This window comes from Spermophilus citellus (genome assembly GCF_964194105.1).
Source record: "Spermophilus citellus genome assembly, chromosome: 3".
NCBI lineage: Eukaryota > Metazoa > Chordata > Mammalia > Rodentia > Sciuridae > Spermophilus > Spermophilus citellus.
In genome coordinates this window covers 192,178,286-192,198,551 of record NC_138184.1, presented here as the reverse complement: position 1 = coordinate 192,198,551, position 20,266 = coordinate 192,178,286, and the positions used below count along the sequence as shown (strand labels likewise).

At 35.6% G+C, this 20,266-nt stretch overlaps 1 protein-coding gene and 1 long non-coding RNA gene across 2 annotated transcripts in view; one reads left to right on the top strand and one right to left on the bottom strand.

The window, feature by feature from the left end:
- The window catches only part of LOC308643623, a 738,763-nt gene that overhangs the window by 241,435 nt on the left and 477,062 nt on the right, over positions 1 to 20,266 (top strand). The window lies entirely within an intron of this gene.
- Positions 6,573 to 20,266, bottom strand: part of VWDE (von Willebrand factor D and EGF domains) — a 66,548-nt gene continuing 52,854 nt past the window's right edge. The window contains exons 22-29 of the mRNA XM_081285119.1: positions 20,137 to 20,232; positions 19,517 to 19,612; positions 18,348 to 18,443; positions 14,571 to 14,666; positions 14,385 to 14,480; positions 13,392 to 13,487; positions 10,496 to 10,599; positions 6,573 to 7,470 (exon numbers count right to left, since the gene is read on the bottom strand). Coding sequence (XP_081141245.1) covers positions 7,456 to 7,470; positions 10,496 to 10,599; positions 13,392 to 13,487; positions 14,385 to 14,480; positions 14,571 to 14,666; positions 18,348 to 18,443; positions 19,517 to 19,612; positions 20,137 to 20,232 — 695 coding nt within the window. The 3' untranslated portion in view covers positions 6,573 to 7,455. The remainder of the gene's footprint in view (positions 7,471 to 10,495; positions 10,600 to 13,391; positions 13,488 to 14,384; positions 14,481 to 14,570; positions 14,667 to 18,347; positions 18,444 to 19,516; positions 19,613 to 20,136; positions 20,233 to 20,266) is intronic.

Below are 20,266 nucleotides of genomic sequence, written 5' to 3'. Positions count from 1 at the left end.
TGATCAAACCCAGGACTTTGGACATGCTAGACAAGCACTCTGTGGCTAAGCTACACCCTCAAACCCTCTCATAGTGTGTTATTGAATGACTAAATATGCTGAGCATATTACATGCTGAGCAGAGGTGTCCTCATATCTAACAGTATCTTTTGACAGATGTACTTGTTCACACAATTTTTAGTTAACCTGCTTTATAGAAATAAACTAAAAACAAAAAAATCCCATCTCACTGACAATCAGGGTCTGGCTAAAATCATTGTAGCTTCTTAAGACTAGGGACTCATTCTGGCCTAGTTGTTCACCTTAGTTAGTTTCAACATCACAACAGCCAAGCTCTGGAAACCATGACATACTGGGAGTCTCCTGTATTTAAAACAGACCCATGTCCAGCTGAAGACATGAACTTCCCCATTCTCTAATAAACAGCTCCATTCACCATATTGTTTTGCTGTCCTCATCATGACCAATTGCTTTGGGATAGTTCCTGGCTCAAACCAACTTGATTCACTGACTGGTCATTACCCTCTGAGATTTTTTTTTTCTTGCTTAAGACTTTTGAAGTGAATCACATGTCTTCTAGCTAATTGGTGGTAGTTTCCAGAGCTGAAAGACCGCAGATCTGGTAGTCATGTTGGATCCTGAAGAAAACCAATAAAAGGCAGTAATGGGCAAAGAGAATTAAAGATTTACAGAGAAGCCAAGAGACAATTCATGCAGCTCCAGAAACAGGACACAGTGGGTCTAGGGTCTCCTGTTCTGAGTGCTTCCAGGTTTCCTTTCTTTTTTTTTTTTTTTTTTTTTAAGAGAGAGTGAGAGAGGAGAGAGAGAGAGAGAGAGAGAGAGAGAGAGAGAGAGAGAGAGAGAGAGAATTTTTTTTAATATTTATTTTTAGTTCTCGGCGGACACAACATCTTTGTTGGTATGTGGTGCTGAGGATCGAACCCTGGGCGCACGCATGCCAGGCGAGCGCACTACCGCTTGAGCCACATCCCCAGCCCCCCAGGTTTCCTTTCAACTCAGCCTCACTTCCTACCTGGATTGTCAAGACATTTTGATCAACCACCATTCTCATTGAGCTGAACTGAACAAATGCTCAACCTGATGACTGCTGCCTGAAAGAAGGGACACAGTTTCCACTGAAGTGAGACTCTTCAGAGAGAGAGAGAGAGAAAATGAGGCAAACTGAGGGCAGTTTCCCACTCTTTACACCATGGGTAGATAGCAATCCAACACACTCATATGAAGCAAGCTCTAGATCAATCCAGGTTATTGTGAACATGATTGATTAGAGGAATAAGAGTGTGGAGGATGCTGACCAGAGTTTTCAACCTCAGGAAAGAGTTTTAAAGGATTCTGTGAAGAGGTCCTTGAGAGGTAAATTGAAAACAGGGAGAAAAACCTGATAAGTTTAGTCAACAAGGCCAGTTTTTGCAGCCTGTTTTCTGGGGTGAAAGGATTTCATAAAAAATGAGTCATTTGGGAACACATTTTATCAGTTTATTATTTATTCAATGTTAATATCAGCACAAATCTATTTTACCACTGTTCACAAATATTTAATCTACTTTATCAGATAAGAAAATCTCTGGCTAAAATTATTGTAGTTTCTTAAGACTAGGGACTCATTCTGGCCTAATTGTTCACCTTAGTTAGTTTCAATATCACAACAGCCAAGCTCTGGAAACCGTGACATACTGGGAGTTTCCCATATTTAAAACAGAAAATCTCTTTAAGTTTATGCAGTTTTGAAGACTTTGTCAGAGTGAGTTTTTCCCCGTGAAAACAAGAATTGATATTTCTAGTACCATTTACAAATGGTGAAGGTAAAAATATCAAATGTTGTGCTATGCAGTACCTAGTACATAACAATGAATATATCCACTCAGATTTCCTACTTTGCTTTCTATGAACAAATGATGACTCTACTTTTTTTTCTTTAAAAAAGAATAGAACCCTGCAATTCTGACTTCTACAGACTTCTTCTTTGTAGTTTATAATAGTACAGTGTTTCTTCTTTTAGATTTTATGCATTTTCTGTGTTTCCTCCTACCTAAATTATTGTTAGGGTTAGGGTTAGGGTTAACATTTAGGACTCTTCATTTAGGACTCCTCATTCACTTGAGTCATTAATAAGGTTAATTAGCCTTAATAAGGTGTGTTCTCATATAAAACCGACATGCCATACCTCCTCTTTACTGTTAACATATACATTAAACATATTATAAAATGGATAGTCTACTGATTGATATTTTAATTGTACCTGGAGATTCTCATTTTAGAAGTAATTGGCAGCCCCACAAGGGACACTCCACTAAGGTAACCAGCGGCCACCATCTTGGAGAGCTGAAGTATCCACCGCCACTCTCCGACAGATTGCAACAATAAACAGGTGTGTGTCACCCAGCTCAGCCCCCATACATAGGGGGATTTCGCATAAAATCTCTCCTAGACTTTCAGGGGGAGGGACTATCAGAGTGAGCCTGCATAAAGACTAAAGGAGAGCTAGAGGCACCTGACCCCCAACCCCCCCTCCCATCAGCGGCCAAAACAAAACCTGTCTAGCCAGCGCTGGGGGAGGGGCAAGCAGAAAAAATCAAAACCATAAAGTGCCGGGGATCCCAAAAGCCAACGGTGTGACCCCGGAGATCCAGGCTGTCTGATACGCGCGGCCTGCCCCGAGGCTACAGAAGGCGTGGCGCCCCAGAGAAGGGGTTAACTAGTCAGCAGGGAATTAAGTGGCTGCGACACGGTGGTATCCCACCAGCCAAGCCCAAGCCCGCACTGACCCCCGGGCTGAGTTCGGGATTGCTGACGGGGACGGAAGCGGTACAGCCCCACCCCCCACAAGGGACACTCCACTAAGGTAACCAGCGGCCACCATCTTGGAGAGCTGAAGTATCCACCGCCACTCTCCGACAGATTGCAACAACAAAACAGGCACAGAGTACAGTTTGAACTGCCGAGAATCATCACTGAGGGGAAATCTGGTCTAGCAGGAGAAACCAAGGCTAGCAGGAGAAACCAGGAGCCTAGAGGCAAGGCCCTCGCGACTGGGCAGCGGTAAACTGCAGGCCCACCAGCGACAGTTCACCCACTGCCCGCGTAACTGGGCGGTAGGAGAACGCCCTCCCGCTGGTGACGGATCACCTGCCCGCGGCCTGTGATACTGGGCCGCTGGAGTCTACCCGCCTGCCACGACCGGGAGCTGAAACCACACAGAGACAGTCCAGTCACACCCCCCCATTAGGGCACCCCGGCAAGGAGACTGGGGCCCGTCATAGCAGAGTAGTGTCGTCACTGGAGCTCGAACGTCGGAATTCCTTCCCAGCGGAATCCACGTTAGCAGTCATACTTCAACAACACAAAGGAGAGACATCAGAGTAATACAGAAACAAAACAAATCTATAGAGGAGAGCAGAAACACGACAATCAAAAAGAGCTGGAAAGTAACGTGGACAACATGAGAAAACAAGGGAAAAAAGGATTACAAACAATGCAAGACTACTCAATTCTACAGGAGGAAATAGAAACTTCAGAAACAGGTATAGGGAAAGAACTCAAGGCATACCTAACTCGAATGGAAAGGAATATTAGAGAAGACATGAGACAGCAAGTCCAAGAAATAAAAATATATTTTGAAAATGAATTAAACAAACAAATTCAAATGGCAAAGAGCGAGCTCTACCAGGAGATAGAGATCTTTAAAAAAAAATCAAACAATAATCCTAGAATTACAGAAAACTATTAACCAAATTAAAAACTCAAACGAGAATATTACAAATAGACTTGATCAAGTAGAAGTCAGAACATCAGATAACGAAGACAAGGTTTATCAACTTGAAAAGAATATAGTCAACACAGAAAAGATGCTTAAATCCCACGAGCAATCTATTCAAGAGATATGGGATGTCATAAAAAAGAAGTAATTGGCAGGTTTATCATGAGGAATAAACAAATTACTAAGTGACATAAAAGGCAGAATGTCATATTAATTAATATCAACATGCATGATTTGAACTTTAGCACATAAATACCAATTACATAAATTATAATGGTGCTTTTTGAATTCGTTATATTATATACCATGTATCTATGTGAGTCCCAAATGTCCACAAATAGTTTTAATCTGAAATTTAAAATTTTATTTTGTATGTTACAGGTACAATAAGTTTTATAATTTGTGAATATGAAAATTATGATAAATTTATAATACAATCAAAAAGAATAATGATATTTTGATATTTCAGAATAGGCATATTCTGAAGTTTAGAGAAATGATGTTCCTTATGCAGGTCAAAAGAAGTTTAGGAATAGTTGATAATGCAAACCTTTTGTTTCATGTTAATATGGAAAAACACAAAGAAGTGAAAAAAGGTCTATGATTTGAATTCCTTTTGGAAAATGATTTGCAAATAAATCCTTGAAAATTACAAATTTTAAAGAACTTTTGCCCAACTCCTTAAACACTCATTATCTTCAAAGTATTTTCTAGCTTTTAAATGAAATACTTTTAAGTTAATCGATGGAAAAAATATCACCAAGAAATAAACAAAAATAATTCAAATTACTTGCATTTCTAAACTTATGTTGTATTTTTAAAACATTATTTTCATTTCCTTGAGACACTGACATTCATAAAAGTTGTTTTTATATAAAACTTAAAAAGCTGTATCATTTCTTCACTATTAACATATACAGGTCCATTAAACATATTATAAGATGGATAGTCTATAGGTTAATATTTTAATTTTACCTTGGGATTCTTGGTGTGAATCTAGGATGTGTTTATGAAAAAAATTAATGTATTAGTTTAGGTACTTCAGAATATACCTTGGAACAATTACACTTTTTTAGTCATAAAAGATTACATGAAAAATCAATTTAGTAAGAGTCCTGATGGAATTACCATGTTGCATACTGAGAAAAGTTGGCATAGATTTTAATGTAAAAATTATCCTATAATCCCAGCAGCACAGGAGGCTGAGGCAGGAGGATGGCAAGTTCAAAGCCAGCCTCAGCAATGGTGAGGCACTAAGCAACTCAGTGAGACCCTGTCTCTAAATAAAATACAAAATAAGGCTGGGATGTGGCTCAGTAGTTGAGTGCCCCTGAGTTCAATCTCCAGTGCCAACCCCCCCCCCCCAAATTATAACCACTTTCATAGCTGTGATTTCACTTCCAATAATTAACTTTAAAATATTATTAATTTTTATTGACAACAGCATTTTTCCTCTGTTATACTCATATTTTCTAGAAGATCTTTTAAATTTAAATATACATCAAGTTTTGAATGCTTATTTTGAATTTGTATTTCTGAATTTGTGGTAACATAAAATAAAATATCATGAAACATTTTATATTATCTTTAGGAATCCTTTAAAACTACCTTTCAACAAAAATAAAATGATAAATTAAAATCTATTTAATTTTGACCCTGAATGCTATTCCTTAAAAGATCATTTGCAAAGTTAGTTGTAATTTTATTTTAATCATGTCTTACTTTATCTTATAGTTTACATATGGCTTAGGAATTTTCAGTCTGTTTAAAAGAAAAAAAATGAATTTTATAAATTTACATAATTTAAAATGGTTTTGGTTAAAATATTTTTTGAAAAGGTTGAGTTCAAATATGAAATAGTCAAGAAAAGGAGGATATATAATCCTCACTAACTGGCAATTACTTGTTTCTCTGAAGCAAGTTTCAATTATATGTATATTCCCTGTTGACATTTGCTGCTTCTCAGCAATTTATGGGATGTAATTTTGCTTTTCTTAAGCACCACTACAAATTTGTTTTTTGTTTTTACACCAGGAATTGAACCCAAGGGTGTTTAACCACTGAGCCACATTCCCACCCTCCCCCCCCCCCACTTTTTTTTTTTAATTTAGAGACAAGTTCTCACTAGATTGCTTACAACTTTGCTAAATTGCTGAGGCTGCTTTGAAAATTTTCTTTTGCTATTTGTAGGATTTGGTATTGTGATCATCTCTCTCCACTCCTACACTGAAATGAATAATTGCTTTTCAACTTTCTGTCACTATAACAAATACTTGAGATTAATAGACTTGAGCAAACGTTTATTTGGGCTCAGGGTTTTGGAAGTTTCCATCCATGATCTGTTACCCTGTTGCTCTGGGCCTGTGGCCCATCATGATGGAAGTGTGTGACACAACAAAACTGCTCCTCTCATGACCAGAAAGTGAAAGAGAGGAAGAGAAAGGGGTCAAGGTTCCATTATTCCCTTTGAGAGTGTACCCCAAACACCCAAGGACTTCCCACCAGGCCCAGCCTTTTAAAGTTTTCACCACTTCCTGACAGCTCCAAGTTGAGTGCCAAACTTTTTAGCACCTGGACCTTTGCCGGGCACTTGTCCAAACCATAGCACTTACGGTATTCATACCACACCCATGTGGGGTTCTTTTCACACATAAACACAATGAAAGTAAATATTTTAAAACCAAAAAATTTTATTTCTTCTACCCTTGCCTGGGAATGGCATATAGGTCAGAACAATAAAAGACTGGAGTGGAAAAAAACAAACAAAATTAAACATGATATTTTTACCAATGAAAAGTGGTGGCTTTGACCTCTGGAATATAGTAAAAAACAAGGAGATGAAGAATTCTCAGCATGTCTTGTGTGGGATCACTGCTGGTCCACAGCACCACTCCATTTCTTTCTGAGTATAAAAAGCATAATTCTTCCCATGATCCCCTTCTCTGCGTTCCTCTAGGTTAGAGTTTGCCAATAAGAAGAAATTACTGGAGAGTTATAGATGGAGATGAAGAGGAAACCACCATTTTTGCACAGGTGTGCTACACCAAGTGAATGGATAGGTGGAAGATTCAGAGTGGCTTCCTAGCACATTTTTGAGAATGATCTACTTTGCCCAAGAGAGCTGGTGTTAGGTTTTAAAGATTTTAAAGTATTGCAGCAGGTCCAAGAAAGTTTCTGAAAGGTAACTGTTTGGTGCTCTAGGCTGGAACCTTCAGTGTGAGCCTCTTCAAACATTGGCGGCTGCTTTTCTGACTCTACCTCCCCATTCTAATCCCCAGTTCCTTCAACAATCCTGAGAATCCCCTATTCTGCATGAAACACTGTATATATGAGAGACATCAAGTGACATCTATTATGATGACTGACCCCTGATGATATAGAGACAGTCACAAGAATGGAAAAATATTCAGTTAACTAAATATTACAAATGACCAGAATATCCAATATATCATCTTAATGCATACATACTGAATCAAATTTCAAAGTCAATTGTAGGTTAACTGAATGTCATTTTTTGCTTTTCTCTAACATTGACGAGTCAGATCATTGTATATGCTATTAGTTTCTTTGATCTTCTCAAAGATAATCAAATAAACTTTGAGTCATCTTCATCTTTTTCTGAATGAAATATTTCAATTCTTAACATATAGGCTTGGAATTCATATACTTGATGTTGTTCAATGATGTTTTATCTGCAGTAAGAAGAGGGAAACAAGTTCAGTGATTAGTAGAAAATCCTTTAACCCTTGATCTTTATTTTCTTACTCCTTCCCTCTGACTTAATAGAGTGCTTCCAGTTCTATTTGTCACTACACTAGTTTTTGTTTTCATAAGCCTGGGATTTAATCAAGATCATATTTAAAGGTCAGAGAAATTGTAATGAATAGGACTTGAGTATGATTTGATCTTGGCAAAGCATTCCATTCAAGAAATGGGTTTTAACCCATCTCCCTCCCCAATATCCTTTGTGGAAGACTAGATATTCAAAATGCATTTTAACATTTTTCTCAATTCTCATTCTCAATACTTTTCTTTACTATCTCTCTCTGTTTCTCTATTCAATGTGATAAACTATTGCATAGTATTTGCTATGTACTAGGACCTGTACAGAAATTAGGAATTAGGACAGAAAACATATCTTTTCTACTGATATTTGGTAGAGGCCAATATCCCATATTAGAGATGACGTAACTGAGGTTCAGGCAAGTTAAATAACTAGCCTAAGCTCACACAGTGAACAAACAGCAAGGTCAATTGGAAGTACACCCAACAGCAACACAGGTTATGACATTTCTTAAAGCTTTTCATCAACCTGCCCACTTCAGCACCTCTATCTTCCTTAGTCTGTTTTCCTCTTGCTCTGTGTCTTTTGTCTCTAGCCCAAAATTCCCTATTTAATTAAAATTCTAGCAATCTAATCTGTATCCTCCACTTTTCCCCCCATCCACTCTCCCAAGGTGCTAGAACAAGGACCAGGGCTATTAGCCAGCTTGAAGTCTCCTTTAGAAAGCTGGGTGGAGAAGCAAGGGAAGGCTTTAGGGAAGGTTCTGTGAATACCCATGGGTCATGGATGCTTTTATCCCTGCTAAAGAGAATTTTTTTTTACCCTCTGTTTAAGAGCCAAAGAATATTAAAAACATAACTAGGAACAGTGGTGGATGCCTGTAATCTGAGTGACTTGAGAGGCTGAGACAGGAGGCTCACAAGTGGAGACCATGCGCAACAGAATGGCAGAGTGAGGACTGAAGCTAAGTACCAGGGAGAGTGGGTTACAGTGAGTCGGACACGTGGTCCTACTCCTTCTCACTCTTTCCTTTCTCCATGACCTTCTGCTCCTTTTCCCTGGTAAGACTCCAGGTGTCATCATGGAAACAATAATGGGGGTGAAGATGATTTATTATTGATCATATGAGGAAGGACTCAGAGAGCAAATAAATACAGAAAAAAATATAGAACACAGAGAAGCTACCTACTTTAGTACTGTCAAAGTGGAGTAAAGAGCTTTTGAAGTTATAGGGTTTTCTGTTCCATCAAAGGCTCAAATAAAATTAAAGTAAAATACAGTGAGGCTGTCTTCAAATCCAGAGAACTCAAGCTTTTATTTTTGTTTTTCACAATAGTATCTAATAAAATAAGTACTCAATAACTTTTGATTTTTGATTTCCAGCCCAGAATCCTATTTTGATGTTTTTTATCTTATTTTATTTTTTTCTCCCCGGACCCATATTCTTGCAGGATAAACACCAGTGCTAGGAGGAAAAACATACATAAATCTACTTTGCTTCTAAGTCAGACTGATTCAGTATCCATCTTCAAGAAGAAAATTTATTATCATTTTTCAAATTATAATATTCTAGCACACTTTGATATTCATGACCCTTGGGCCTTTTGAAGTGCTAAATAACATACAATCATTTTTTTTAAAATTAAAACTCCTGCATTTAGCTTTAAGAAATCATTGCTTTTGCTGTGTGTGTGTGTGTGTGAAGCAACCCTGGTATGTGGAGGAATTAGGAGAAAAAACATATCGTGTCCACTGACATTTGTAAATTTAAGAATAGAAACCAAACAGAATGCAGTTTAATTTTATATGCAGAAATATGAACAAGGGAAAGTTTAAATAGGTGATTCTAGCACTGGCTTTACAAGTAAATGTGGGACAATTTCAGCAACTCTAAGAAAACCTCTGTTCTTCTCTTGGTCCCTTGATTCCTGAAATACAAAGAAATTCTACTTCTAATGATAGCAAGAGTTTCTATCATTTTCCTAGAAATGAATTTTAACAGAAAGCAAATGAGAAAGCATTTCTGTCAGGGAAAATAGTGAGAATAGATAAAATTTTGTGTCACATGACCCACTGAAAATGTTTAGGGCCACCACCAAATCAATAGTGATTCACTAATTTAAAAGTAGTGGAGTTTTTGGAGAGAGGTAAGGGTGGTCTCTTGATATGGTATTTGACCAAAACATAAATGAGTGATGTCTTATGTCCATATTTTGGAATATTTGCTCCATTTTCATGAAATCCTGCATTATACTTGGCAGTTGTACCTATACTCTGAAATTCTCATATCAAAATTTTGTGTGAAAACTCTAAGATAACACTAGAACGATGATTTTTAGTTTTAGAGGCAAATATTCAACCTCTATACATTAGTCATCTTTTCATCTCCATGACCAAAATTCCTGACAAGAACACCTTAGAAGAGAAAAGATTTAGTTGGGCTTATGGTGTCAGAGCTTCTCTGGCCTTCTACAAGGTATCATGGCAGAAGGGCATGGCAAAGAAAGTTGCTCAGCTCCTGGCATGGGTGGCGGAGTGGGGGGGGGGGGAGACAGACTGACAGCCAGAAGGGGGCCAGGACTAGAACAGATAGGGTCCCCAAGGACATGCTCCCCACCCCCCTTGGCGTACTTTCTCCAGCCATGCCCCATCTGCCTATCTTTTTTTTTTTTTTTTTTAAAAAAACCACTTTCTAGTACATCCACTGAAATTATTAATCCTCTGATAGGTCAGACCCTCATGATCCAATCTTTTACCACTGAAAATTGCTGTGTTGCCTGACACATGGGGGACATTCTAAATGTTAAGCATAATACCTTGTATGCTTTTTATTCTGGAAATAAAACATTAACAGGGTTAATTATGTAGAATATGTAGAATAGATATGCAGATGTTATATCTAATATTTGCTTTCTTTTTAAAGTTTTAAATACCTGTACTTTCTTTTCACATTTGACTCCAGAATATCCAGTCCGGCAAGAACACACGTTGGGAAATGCACATCTGCCTCCATAAAGACATTTTTGATTACAAATTGCTGCAATACACAAATTTTTATAATTAACATCTTTTGATAGTGAATGCTTGTGACATATCCTGTTTTAGTGGTTTAAAGATATTTGATCAATTGTAGTAATGGCCATTGATACAGTCATAAGAAGCTGTCATATTACACATGTATACATGTATTGAAACATAACATGATACTTCATAAATGTATCAGTTAAAATATATAAAATGAATGATTTTTGACCATAAAAATAAAAATAATGTAAGCAAAATATGTATCTTTAATTTTTCCAGTGATTATATTAACAGAAAATAAGCAGGTGAAAATAATCTATTAGTGAATCATCCATGGATCTCTCTCTCTCTCTCTCTCTCTCTCTCACACACACACACACACACACACACACACACGAAAAAACAAAACACCCTAAATTCAGACAATATTTTTACAATTCTATAAAGGTATTATTGAAATAAGCCAAATTTCTTTCATTTTTTTTTTCAGTACTGAGGGTCTGGGGTACTCAATCACTGAACTACACCCGCCCCTTTTTCATTTTATTATTTTTTAAAATTTGAGACAGTATTTTGCTAATTTGCCAAGACTAGCCTCAAACGTGTGGTCCTCCTGCCTCAGACACCTGAGTTACTGGGATTACAGATGTGTGTCACCATGCCCGGCTTTACTGGCTACTTTTTAGAGTACTTGAAATACATGTGTTTATTTTTTACAAAGAGTTCAAATAGAAGATAGTATTATAACTTTCTTTTTAAAAGCTTGGAAAAGATTTAAAAGAGACAATTCAGGACTGGTTTCTGTATGTAAAAAAAACCAGAATTTTTTATATAATATCCTCAACTGTTTAATGTACAACAACTGTTGGAAACTTAAACTTATGACATTGTACTAGAAATGTCTTTCTTGAAATATCTTCCAAGGCCATTCTAACCACACACACACACACACACACACACACACACACACACACACCAATCTGCCTATTTATTTTTCTATCATCTACCTTTAAAAAATGTTTTTCATACTTATAAATAATTAAATGTGCAACATAAAGGGAAAGATTAAGTAAATTATGATATTTATATTATGGAACCTAATGTGTGGTTTAACATTATGTTCTTTTAGGACCTAGTAAACATTTTGAAGTGATATTGAGTGAAAATTAGCAGACTATAAAATGACATACAATACAATTGCTTTTCATGGGAGTGATACTACTTCAATGTCTCATAATAAAAGCTTAAACATTTCAAGAATAATATTCCCTTTGATATAAATGCAACACTGACAGCTATGTTTTCATCAGGGCTGCCATATGTAGTCAGCTGGGTTGTGTGCTGCACAAATCCTCCATAGCTAAGGAGGCACTCTTAGCCATCATATATTGAAATAGTTATTATAACAATTTTCCAACAGATGGCAGTAACACACATGTTTAGGTAACAGTCAATATATTTAAGACAAATTTCTGGACAAGCAATTTTGAGGAAGTTGATGTTAGTTTGTTTTAAATTTACATAAAGATGCTTCAGTGTACTTGAATCTGTGCACAAAAAACCTCAATCTATGATCACTCGGGTCTATTTCCACATCCCTGTGCTTTTAGCATCTTCTCATCTTTCTTATGATCTGCATAGACTACTCTCCAGAATGAGCAACCCAGGTTGAGGTTGATTGTTCTTCCATTCTAGCTATTTATCATGTCTAACTTCCAATCACAATTACCAATTTTTGAGCACACATTTCTTATGTAAGTACTTGTCCTCAATAGTCCTTTGATATATTTTCTAAATAAGAAATAATAAATTATAGTAACAATTACAAATACAATTACGGCTAAGAGTCATCATATGCAAAATTTCTGATGCAGGAAAACCATAGAGTGGTTCATAAGACATTTTCTTTCAAAGAGACTTATTTGGAGTAAAAGGCATAATTATGTATCAATTATAAATTTCAACTGGCCAGCAAATTTGAAATTATGTAATTATTGATCTTTGAAGGTATTTTTGGAGGCCTTCACGTTTTTCCCATTAAGCTAATCTTTGTTAATATTTTAACATGTTATTTAAAGTTTTCAGAAATTTCAAATGTGGGTAAATTTTATTTTTTCTATAGCCTAAGATTTACTCTATGAAAAATATGGATGGAAATACATAAAATACTAAAAAAGTAATATAAAATAATTCTGGGTGGTGAAATTTGGAGTGATTAATTTTTTGCTATTTTTTTCATAATTTCTAAGATTTCCATTATAGGTATATATTTATCCTATAACAAATAACATTTGAACTTCTGCATATTAGACTTTCCTTAGTCCCATCTAAGGAAACTGCACTGGCAACCCACAGACCATAATTTGAAACCATGCCACAAAAAAATCATATATTATATCATACTTTCTTTTTTATAAGTAAATATAAAATTGGGTAATTTTTTTTTATTTCTAAAGTCATTTAGGGGGATAGTTCTGGGGCTTGAACACAGGGTGCTTAACCACTGTGCCATATCCCCCAGCCCTTATTTATCTATTTATTTCATTTTGAGACAGGGTCTCACTAAATTACTTAGGGCCTCCCTGATTGCTGGGACTGGCCTTGAATTTACGATCCATCTTCCTCAGTTTCCCAAGTCACTGGGACTATAGACATGAGCCACCATGCCCAGATGTAAAATAAATTTTTAAAAAGAATCAGCATTCTGTAGTTTTTTCCATTATGGAATTCTCCTAAAGTTGTATTTTAATTATTATAATGGGTTCCAATATGAATGTATAGTAGAAAAAAATCCTGTGGGCTTACGTATTTGACACTGCACTCCTTCCCAGGTGGGAGGACAGTGGCAGATGCTGGGGGCAATGCACTCACCACCATTTTTACATTTCTGAAAGCAAATAGCTACAAATAGAAATATAAACAAGTTAAAATTTTACATTACTACTCAAATCTTATCATAAACCACATAAATTTTAATTAAAGAAAAACAGTTAAAAGTCAATAATTAATGGATATTTTATCAAACAACATTTGCCAATGTTACTATGTAGTCCTAGAAAATGTGATTTTAATGGTTGTGCAATAATATATATTCCATTATTTGAAAGTATTGTGGTATGTTTCCTTCAATTGTTGGACATATATGTTATTCCTCATTTTTCACCTTGATCTATGCACTATAATTGCTTCTAATTTACAGTTATTTTATAGAAAGGATAAAAGGAAATATTTGAATGAGAAGTGCCATCATCTCAGGTACTAATCAGACTGAGAGGCAGTAGGATCTCTCACTTGAAAAAGTCTGAATTGCGTGGTTTCTTTTGATGCCAAGGAATCTACAGTTTTTTAAACTTCCCACTGAGCCCTACTTCAGTTTAGGAGAATATAATATAAAGACTTTGTTATTTATCCCAGGCAAACGGTAGGAAACTAGGAAATACAATGTACAACTTCCTCTGCTGACCTGAAAAACTAGGTTCAGAGGACTTCTCGTTTTATTCTATTTCAAAGATATCTTCTAATACAGGAATGAATACACCAAAATTAAAACAAAGAAAACTCTTTTTTTTGTCTTATATTTTGCTTAATCTTCCCACAAAGGATGTAGACACTGTTTTTCTTAAAGATATCTATCTTTTTTAAAAATGTTATTGTATTTTCTTATACCTTTATTTAATTTATTTGTTTTTATTTGGTGCTGAGAATTAAATCTAGTGCCTCAAACATGCTAGGCAAGTGCTCTAACACTGAGAAAAAACAACAGCCCTGACTTTGGAATTTTAAGGGTATTCTTCTTACGTATATTGCATCTTTTCCCACTCCAACCGGAAGAGCAGGAGCAAATGTTTGGTCCCACACATTTTCCTCCATTCATGCACATGGGATCACAGATGCCTTAAGGGTAAACATGAAATATTAGCTTTAAATGGCAACAGTTTTATTTGCTTTACCTGTAGTCTGCATATAGGTTTAGTAGTGTCTTACTTTTTTGGCATCTCCTACCAGTGTATCCTTCACGACAGACACACACATTATTTCTCATGCAGTGGCCACCATTCTTGCAGGGAGGGTGACAGATAGCTAAAAGAACACATGGCAGCAATGTGTGAATATTACATATTCGGTTATTATGTATTGCATATTGCATCCTGTGCTTGCTATCTATGGGGCCATAAGGCAGAGGAATGTGCTATTAAAATAAAAGATTACAACTACAAGTCATTAAAACTGTCCTTTCTATATCACAAAATATGATGCTTATAGCCATAAGCTGCTAGAGGGTTAGCACAATTTGAAATGTATGGGAGTAGTAGTCATAACAAATGAAGTCCTCAGTATTATAGTATATATATTATGAACCTTCGCTTTGGTCTGGTCTTACCATACTGTGAAGTAAATGAAGCATAAAATGATCAGGACATAACCAAGAAAATAAATCGGAACTTATCTCAAAATAAGAATGTTTTGCTCTTTTGGAAATCAGAAAAATCTCTACAATTTGTCACATATCACAAAAATATCAAAAAACTTTAACTTTTGAATACTTTTGATGCAGTTTAATGTGACTGGTTCTTGTGAATCCTTGATAAAATCTTTTGACAATAATTCTTAGTGGTTGTTAGGAATATTTCTTAAAAACTTATAATTTACTAGTATCTTCTATTTTTAGGGTTTTGTCTCATGGAATTCAGAGGTTGAGTTATTTTATGAAAGCATTAACTTAAGTGTAGGTTTTTCTTTTTTCTTTCACTTCTTTTTTATTTTTCTTCCTGGGAATCAAATCCAGAGCTTGCACATGCTAAGCACATGCTCTAACTCTTAGCTACACTTCCACTAAATGCAGTTATGCTTTTCTCCTTCTTTTCTTCCTTCCCTTCCTCTTTCCCTCCCCCCTACCTCTCTTCTTCCTTCCTTCCATCCTTCCTTTCTTATTAATATGAGACAAAAATGCCTGGAAATTTTTAAATTCAATTTTTCCTTGAATGATAGTTAAGTGTATTTTAGTTTGTATTTTTTAAATTAATTTCAAATTGACAGGTTTTAGTAATGGGACTGTCATTACCAAAAGACTGACTTCCAGTTTGAATTAGACCCACCTTATTAGCTGCTTTCTTCACTTATAAAGACTGTAAGAAAAATCTCACTGACATCAAATGGATTTATAAATAAAAAGCACTTCAAATACAAAAAACAATATAAATAGATGCTTTTAGAGAATGGATAGTTTCCACTACGTTATACTGAGCCTCTTCTAGCTCATGCTTGACTCTACTTTCTCTGATATTTTATGAATACTTTCTTATTTTTTAAAGCATTTGTTCAACAATCTTTATTGAAGCATGGAAAAGAAAACAGTGACAGTAACCTGTCATTAGCTATGACATGGAGTTAGGTTAGATTATAGATTATTTCTCCCAATTTTTCACTCTTGTTTAGCCATGCCTTCTTCCAGGTGACTTTGTACCCACCACATTGGAGGTGGGGTTTATTTTCTCATCCTGTAGTTATTGGGTTTTGCCACAGGACTTAATTTGACCATTGGCCTGAGAGCAGACATGATATAAGCAGACACTCTAAATATCCAGGGTAGTTTGCCTTGGCTTCTTGCTCTCCTGGTTTTTGCTTGAGAAAGGCATACACGAGATAGATGTGGGTCTCTGGAGGAAGACAGACAGGTGAAGCAGTCTACAGTCAAGTCCAGACAACCTGTATTGTTTGTGAGTCAGGGAAATAAATGCATATTGCTGGACACTGAGATTTGGGGGATTGTTTGTTACACATCAAATACTGACTGATAAAAAACCTACACATGGAGAATTATAAACAGGTATATGTTATGTTTTATTAGTGGTATAATGTTCTTATGTGTTCTCTTTCCCATTCTTTACATAATTTAATATGATTTCTATTTATTAGAAAAAGGTCTATTTTTTCCACTACAGAAGTACCATAGTAAATACCTATGATTGGGAACTTAACACTAAAATAATAAACCCCAAGTTGCTTATGGTATACAGCCTTAAAACAATTCACAAAGTCTTGAGTGTAGAGACAAATACATTTATACAAAAAACACATACGATTGAAATAATATATATAAAGGGAATAAAATTTGAACTTAGTCATCTATCCATCATCCCTGGTTAGAAAAGGAGTTTTAGGAGAAAACCAACCCTCCTACCAGATTCTTCAGGTCTCAGATGGTTCTCCCAACAATGCTCAGGTTGAACCAAGTAATTAAGGATTTTAGGAGGTGAAGGAAACTGGAAGATGTGGTTATACATCTTCAGCCATACACTTTAACCCTGACCTTTTTTTTTAAAGAGTAGTATAATAATATTGTGATGTTCCCAGCTAAATTTTTGTCTTCCTCTTTTGAAATTCTATTGTACAAACAGTCCCTCGTATTTACTTTTAATCACATTTTGCCTAATTTTATTCAACTTCTTTTGATGTGTGTCATCTTCCCTGCCCAACATTTGGACTCACAGTGGATATAATATAATAGTGTTTAGGTCAAACCTGAAAGCCAGGAAATATGAAGCCTGAAGATTTACAGTAAGTTGTCAAAGTCTATGCCAGCTAGGAAGTTGTAACAGGGGGCAATTCTCATACTTGCTCTTATCTCACTATAGCAACCTGCTGTTGAAAAAGGCATATGTTCCATAGATACTTTTTAGTTCAACTAAATTACTTATAGATTCCCTCTTTTATCTAGTTTCACAGTTGGCATATAGTTTTGAGAAGTTTTCTATATCTTACATCTGAAATTAGCAAGGCACATGTAAGCTTTTCATTTCTCTCCTTATTTTTTCTACTCAGAATTATACTTATAATTCTTCACCATGGATTTAATTGCAATCTCTTAGCTTCTAAGATTTGCCTACTTAGTCTTTGCTTCCTCCATTTCACAATTGAGGAAATGTGGATGAGAGGATATGTTCTCTAGGCCCATATGTCTTGTGTTTGAGTGATGGTTTCTTCTCTACTTCAGTTTAATCTTAAGAATCCTGGCCAACTTCCAAATTAAAAAATAATAAGAATTGGAAATCAAATTCTATCCTGGCAAGGAAAGTATAAATTTTATGAATTAAATTATGATGATGTGCTTATATGTTCTGTACTAAAAAGTTAGCTCTATATTTTGTGTAACTCAAAATATGAAGATATAGAAAATATATTTTTAAAAATTTATTGACATTAATTCCTATCTATACTCTCACCCTCAAGACATTCCCATTACTCTGAAGAAAGCCCTACAGCATTAACTATTTGAAGGAAATAATGGGCCACAAAGAATATGATGCATTTTTATGTCTTCACACCATCTTGCAGAGAGCTATGCATAGATGACTCTTCATAAATGTTTAATGAAACTAAAGTCAAGAGAGATTGTGGGAAATCAATAGACAGTAGCTTATAAATCAAACATTTTTGCTATGACGACAAGTAAAATGATATAATTTCACTGGAAACTGCATGAAAACTTCGCTTATTGGTTTCATATCTTTGTTCTACAAAGCACTGACAAATGCCAAGGTTGTAATCCTAACATACATTGAATAAATAAAACCATTTTACTTAATAACTCCAATACCCTTTGTATGAGCTGGTCATTTGATGGCTAGACCTGCAGCATCACAATAAATAGAAGAAACAAATAGCATCTTCCACTTTGAAACTTCTCTACTGTTTTCTCAAAGCTCTATTGATGTCTAACATTCCATTTGACTTTTTGACTTATCAAGAAAGAATCATTACCGTTCTGACAGTGTGCACCAAAAAATCCATTCGGGCAGAGGCAAGCGTTTGGCTTGTAACAGGAGCCACCATTGAGGCAAACAGGGTCACACAAAGCTAATGAACAGCAAAAGGGAAAGAGACCATAAAAGTATTATTATTTTAAAAATTAAATTTTAAAAGGAAAGCTGCACAGAAATAGAGCTCCATACAAAATGGAGCACCTATAATTCATTAGACTTTGCCAAACATATGAGGCATGAAATAACTGCATAATAGCTTTCAAAGTGTATTCATTAAGTTTACAAATAATATTAAACTAAGAATGTGGAGTGTGTGAGTAGAATTTAGAATGCCCTTGGTAAGCTCAAAAAAAAAAAAAAAGACTAAGTTAAGAGCACACAATTCATTCAATAGCACTAATGAGGTGGCTTGTAACCTGCTGGAACCAGTGGGACTAGGTGTACCTCTTTGTCTCCTTCCCAAATGAAACAGGGACACTACTCAGGTCCCAGCACTCTCAAAAACATTTCTTTGTATTTACTCTATTACCTTTATTTTGTTTAAAAAGCACCCCATTCCATTTTTCAGCGTATTCCAAAGTCTACTAGAATTTTATTTTTTTCCAAACTCCATTTGCCAGAACTGATTTCCATCTTTGCTTTCAAGGAACTGTGCTTCAACGATATTACTTATCATAACCCAACTTGTCCTGGTCTTGTGTTTTTTACAGCTGTGTCCCAGGTCTCCTTAACTATCAATATTCTACTTGAAATGAGGGCAAAATCAAATTGATCTTTGTTTCCCTTTGCATCCTGCTTCACATACAGTTGGCAAACTATGAATGTTGAATTAAATTTTCATTGAGAAAAGTCATTAGAATAACTGCCAATTAATTAAACATGAAAAACCACAAATATTTCTGCCAAAGAAGCGAATCTGATATTGTGATAAATAAATGGAATAACAGGATGGTTGTCTGTATAACTAAGAATTGATTGGACGTTTAATGAAATAGGGTGTTTATGGTTGGATAACAATAAAGCTATAAGACATAATCCAGTCCAATATAAGAAGATGAAAGTTACTTATCAGATCAGTTTCATTTCTTAGATGCAAGTCTTTAGAACACTGGCACATTTTAAATTTCTTTTAACGGACACATTCATTGCAAACAACTCTGATTTTACCTGTACTACAGGTGGGTCCATACCAACCAGGCTTGCATTGACAAACATCTGGTGCAAGACATGCACCTCCATTTTCACAGTGCCTGTTGCAAACCACTAAGACCCACAGTGAAGATAAAAGAAAGACAAGTTAGGCTAAGAATGCTCACCACCATTCTAACTATTATATAATTATCTCATGACTGCCAAATGTTTCTGCTAATGAATAAAATGGGAATAATTTATACTTTGGCTTTAAATGCTCTTCCCTTTTCATATTCAGTTATTTTCTCACTAATAGAGTTGGGGATAGAAGAAAACCATTGAACTGAACAGTCAACAAAATTGGCTCTTAGGGGAAATTATTAGCTACTGATGAAAGTGACTATAGACATAAATGAAATGAGATAAATTTATCTGCAAATGAGCACATTTGAATTCATCTTATCTCAAAGGTGGGTTTAAGAATAGTTATTTCTTAGAACAAACTGCTCCCAGTGCTACCCAGGATGGGAACTGTCATCATAGATCATGAAAGACTGTTTTTTACTTAGGTTTGGGTTCATTCCATTTAGTGTTAAAGAAAAGTTTATCAAAGCAGCAAGTTCATTATAGCAGACTGCAAGGGGAGCTTGGCTTACTTGTTTCACACCTCGATCCCACAAAACCATAAGCACAAGTACAGAGATTGCCAGGCAAGCACGTGCCACCATGTTGACAAGGTGGGCTACAATGTTCTGCAGGAACAGATTACATTATTAAGTCAGGTCT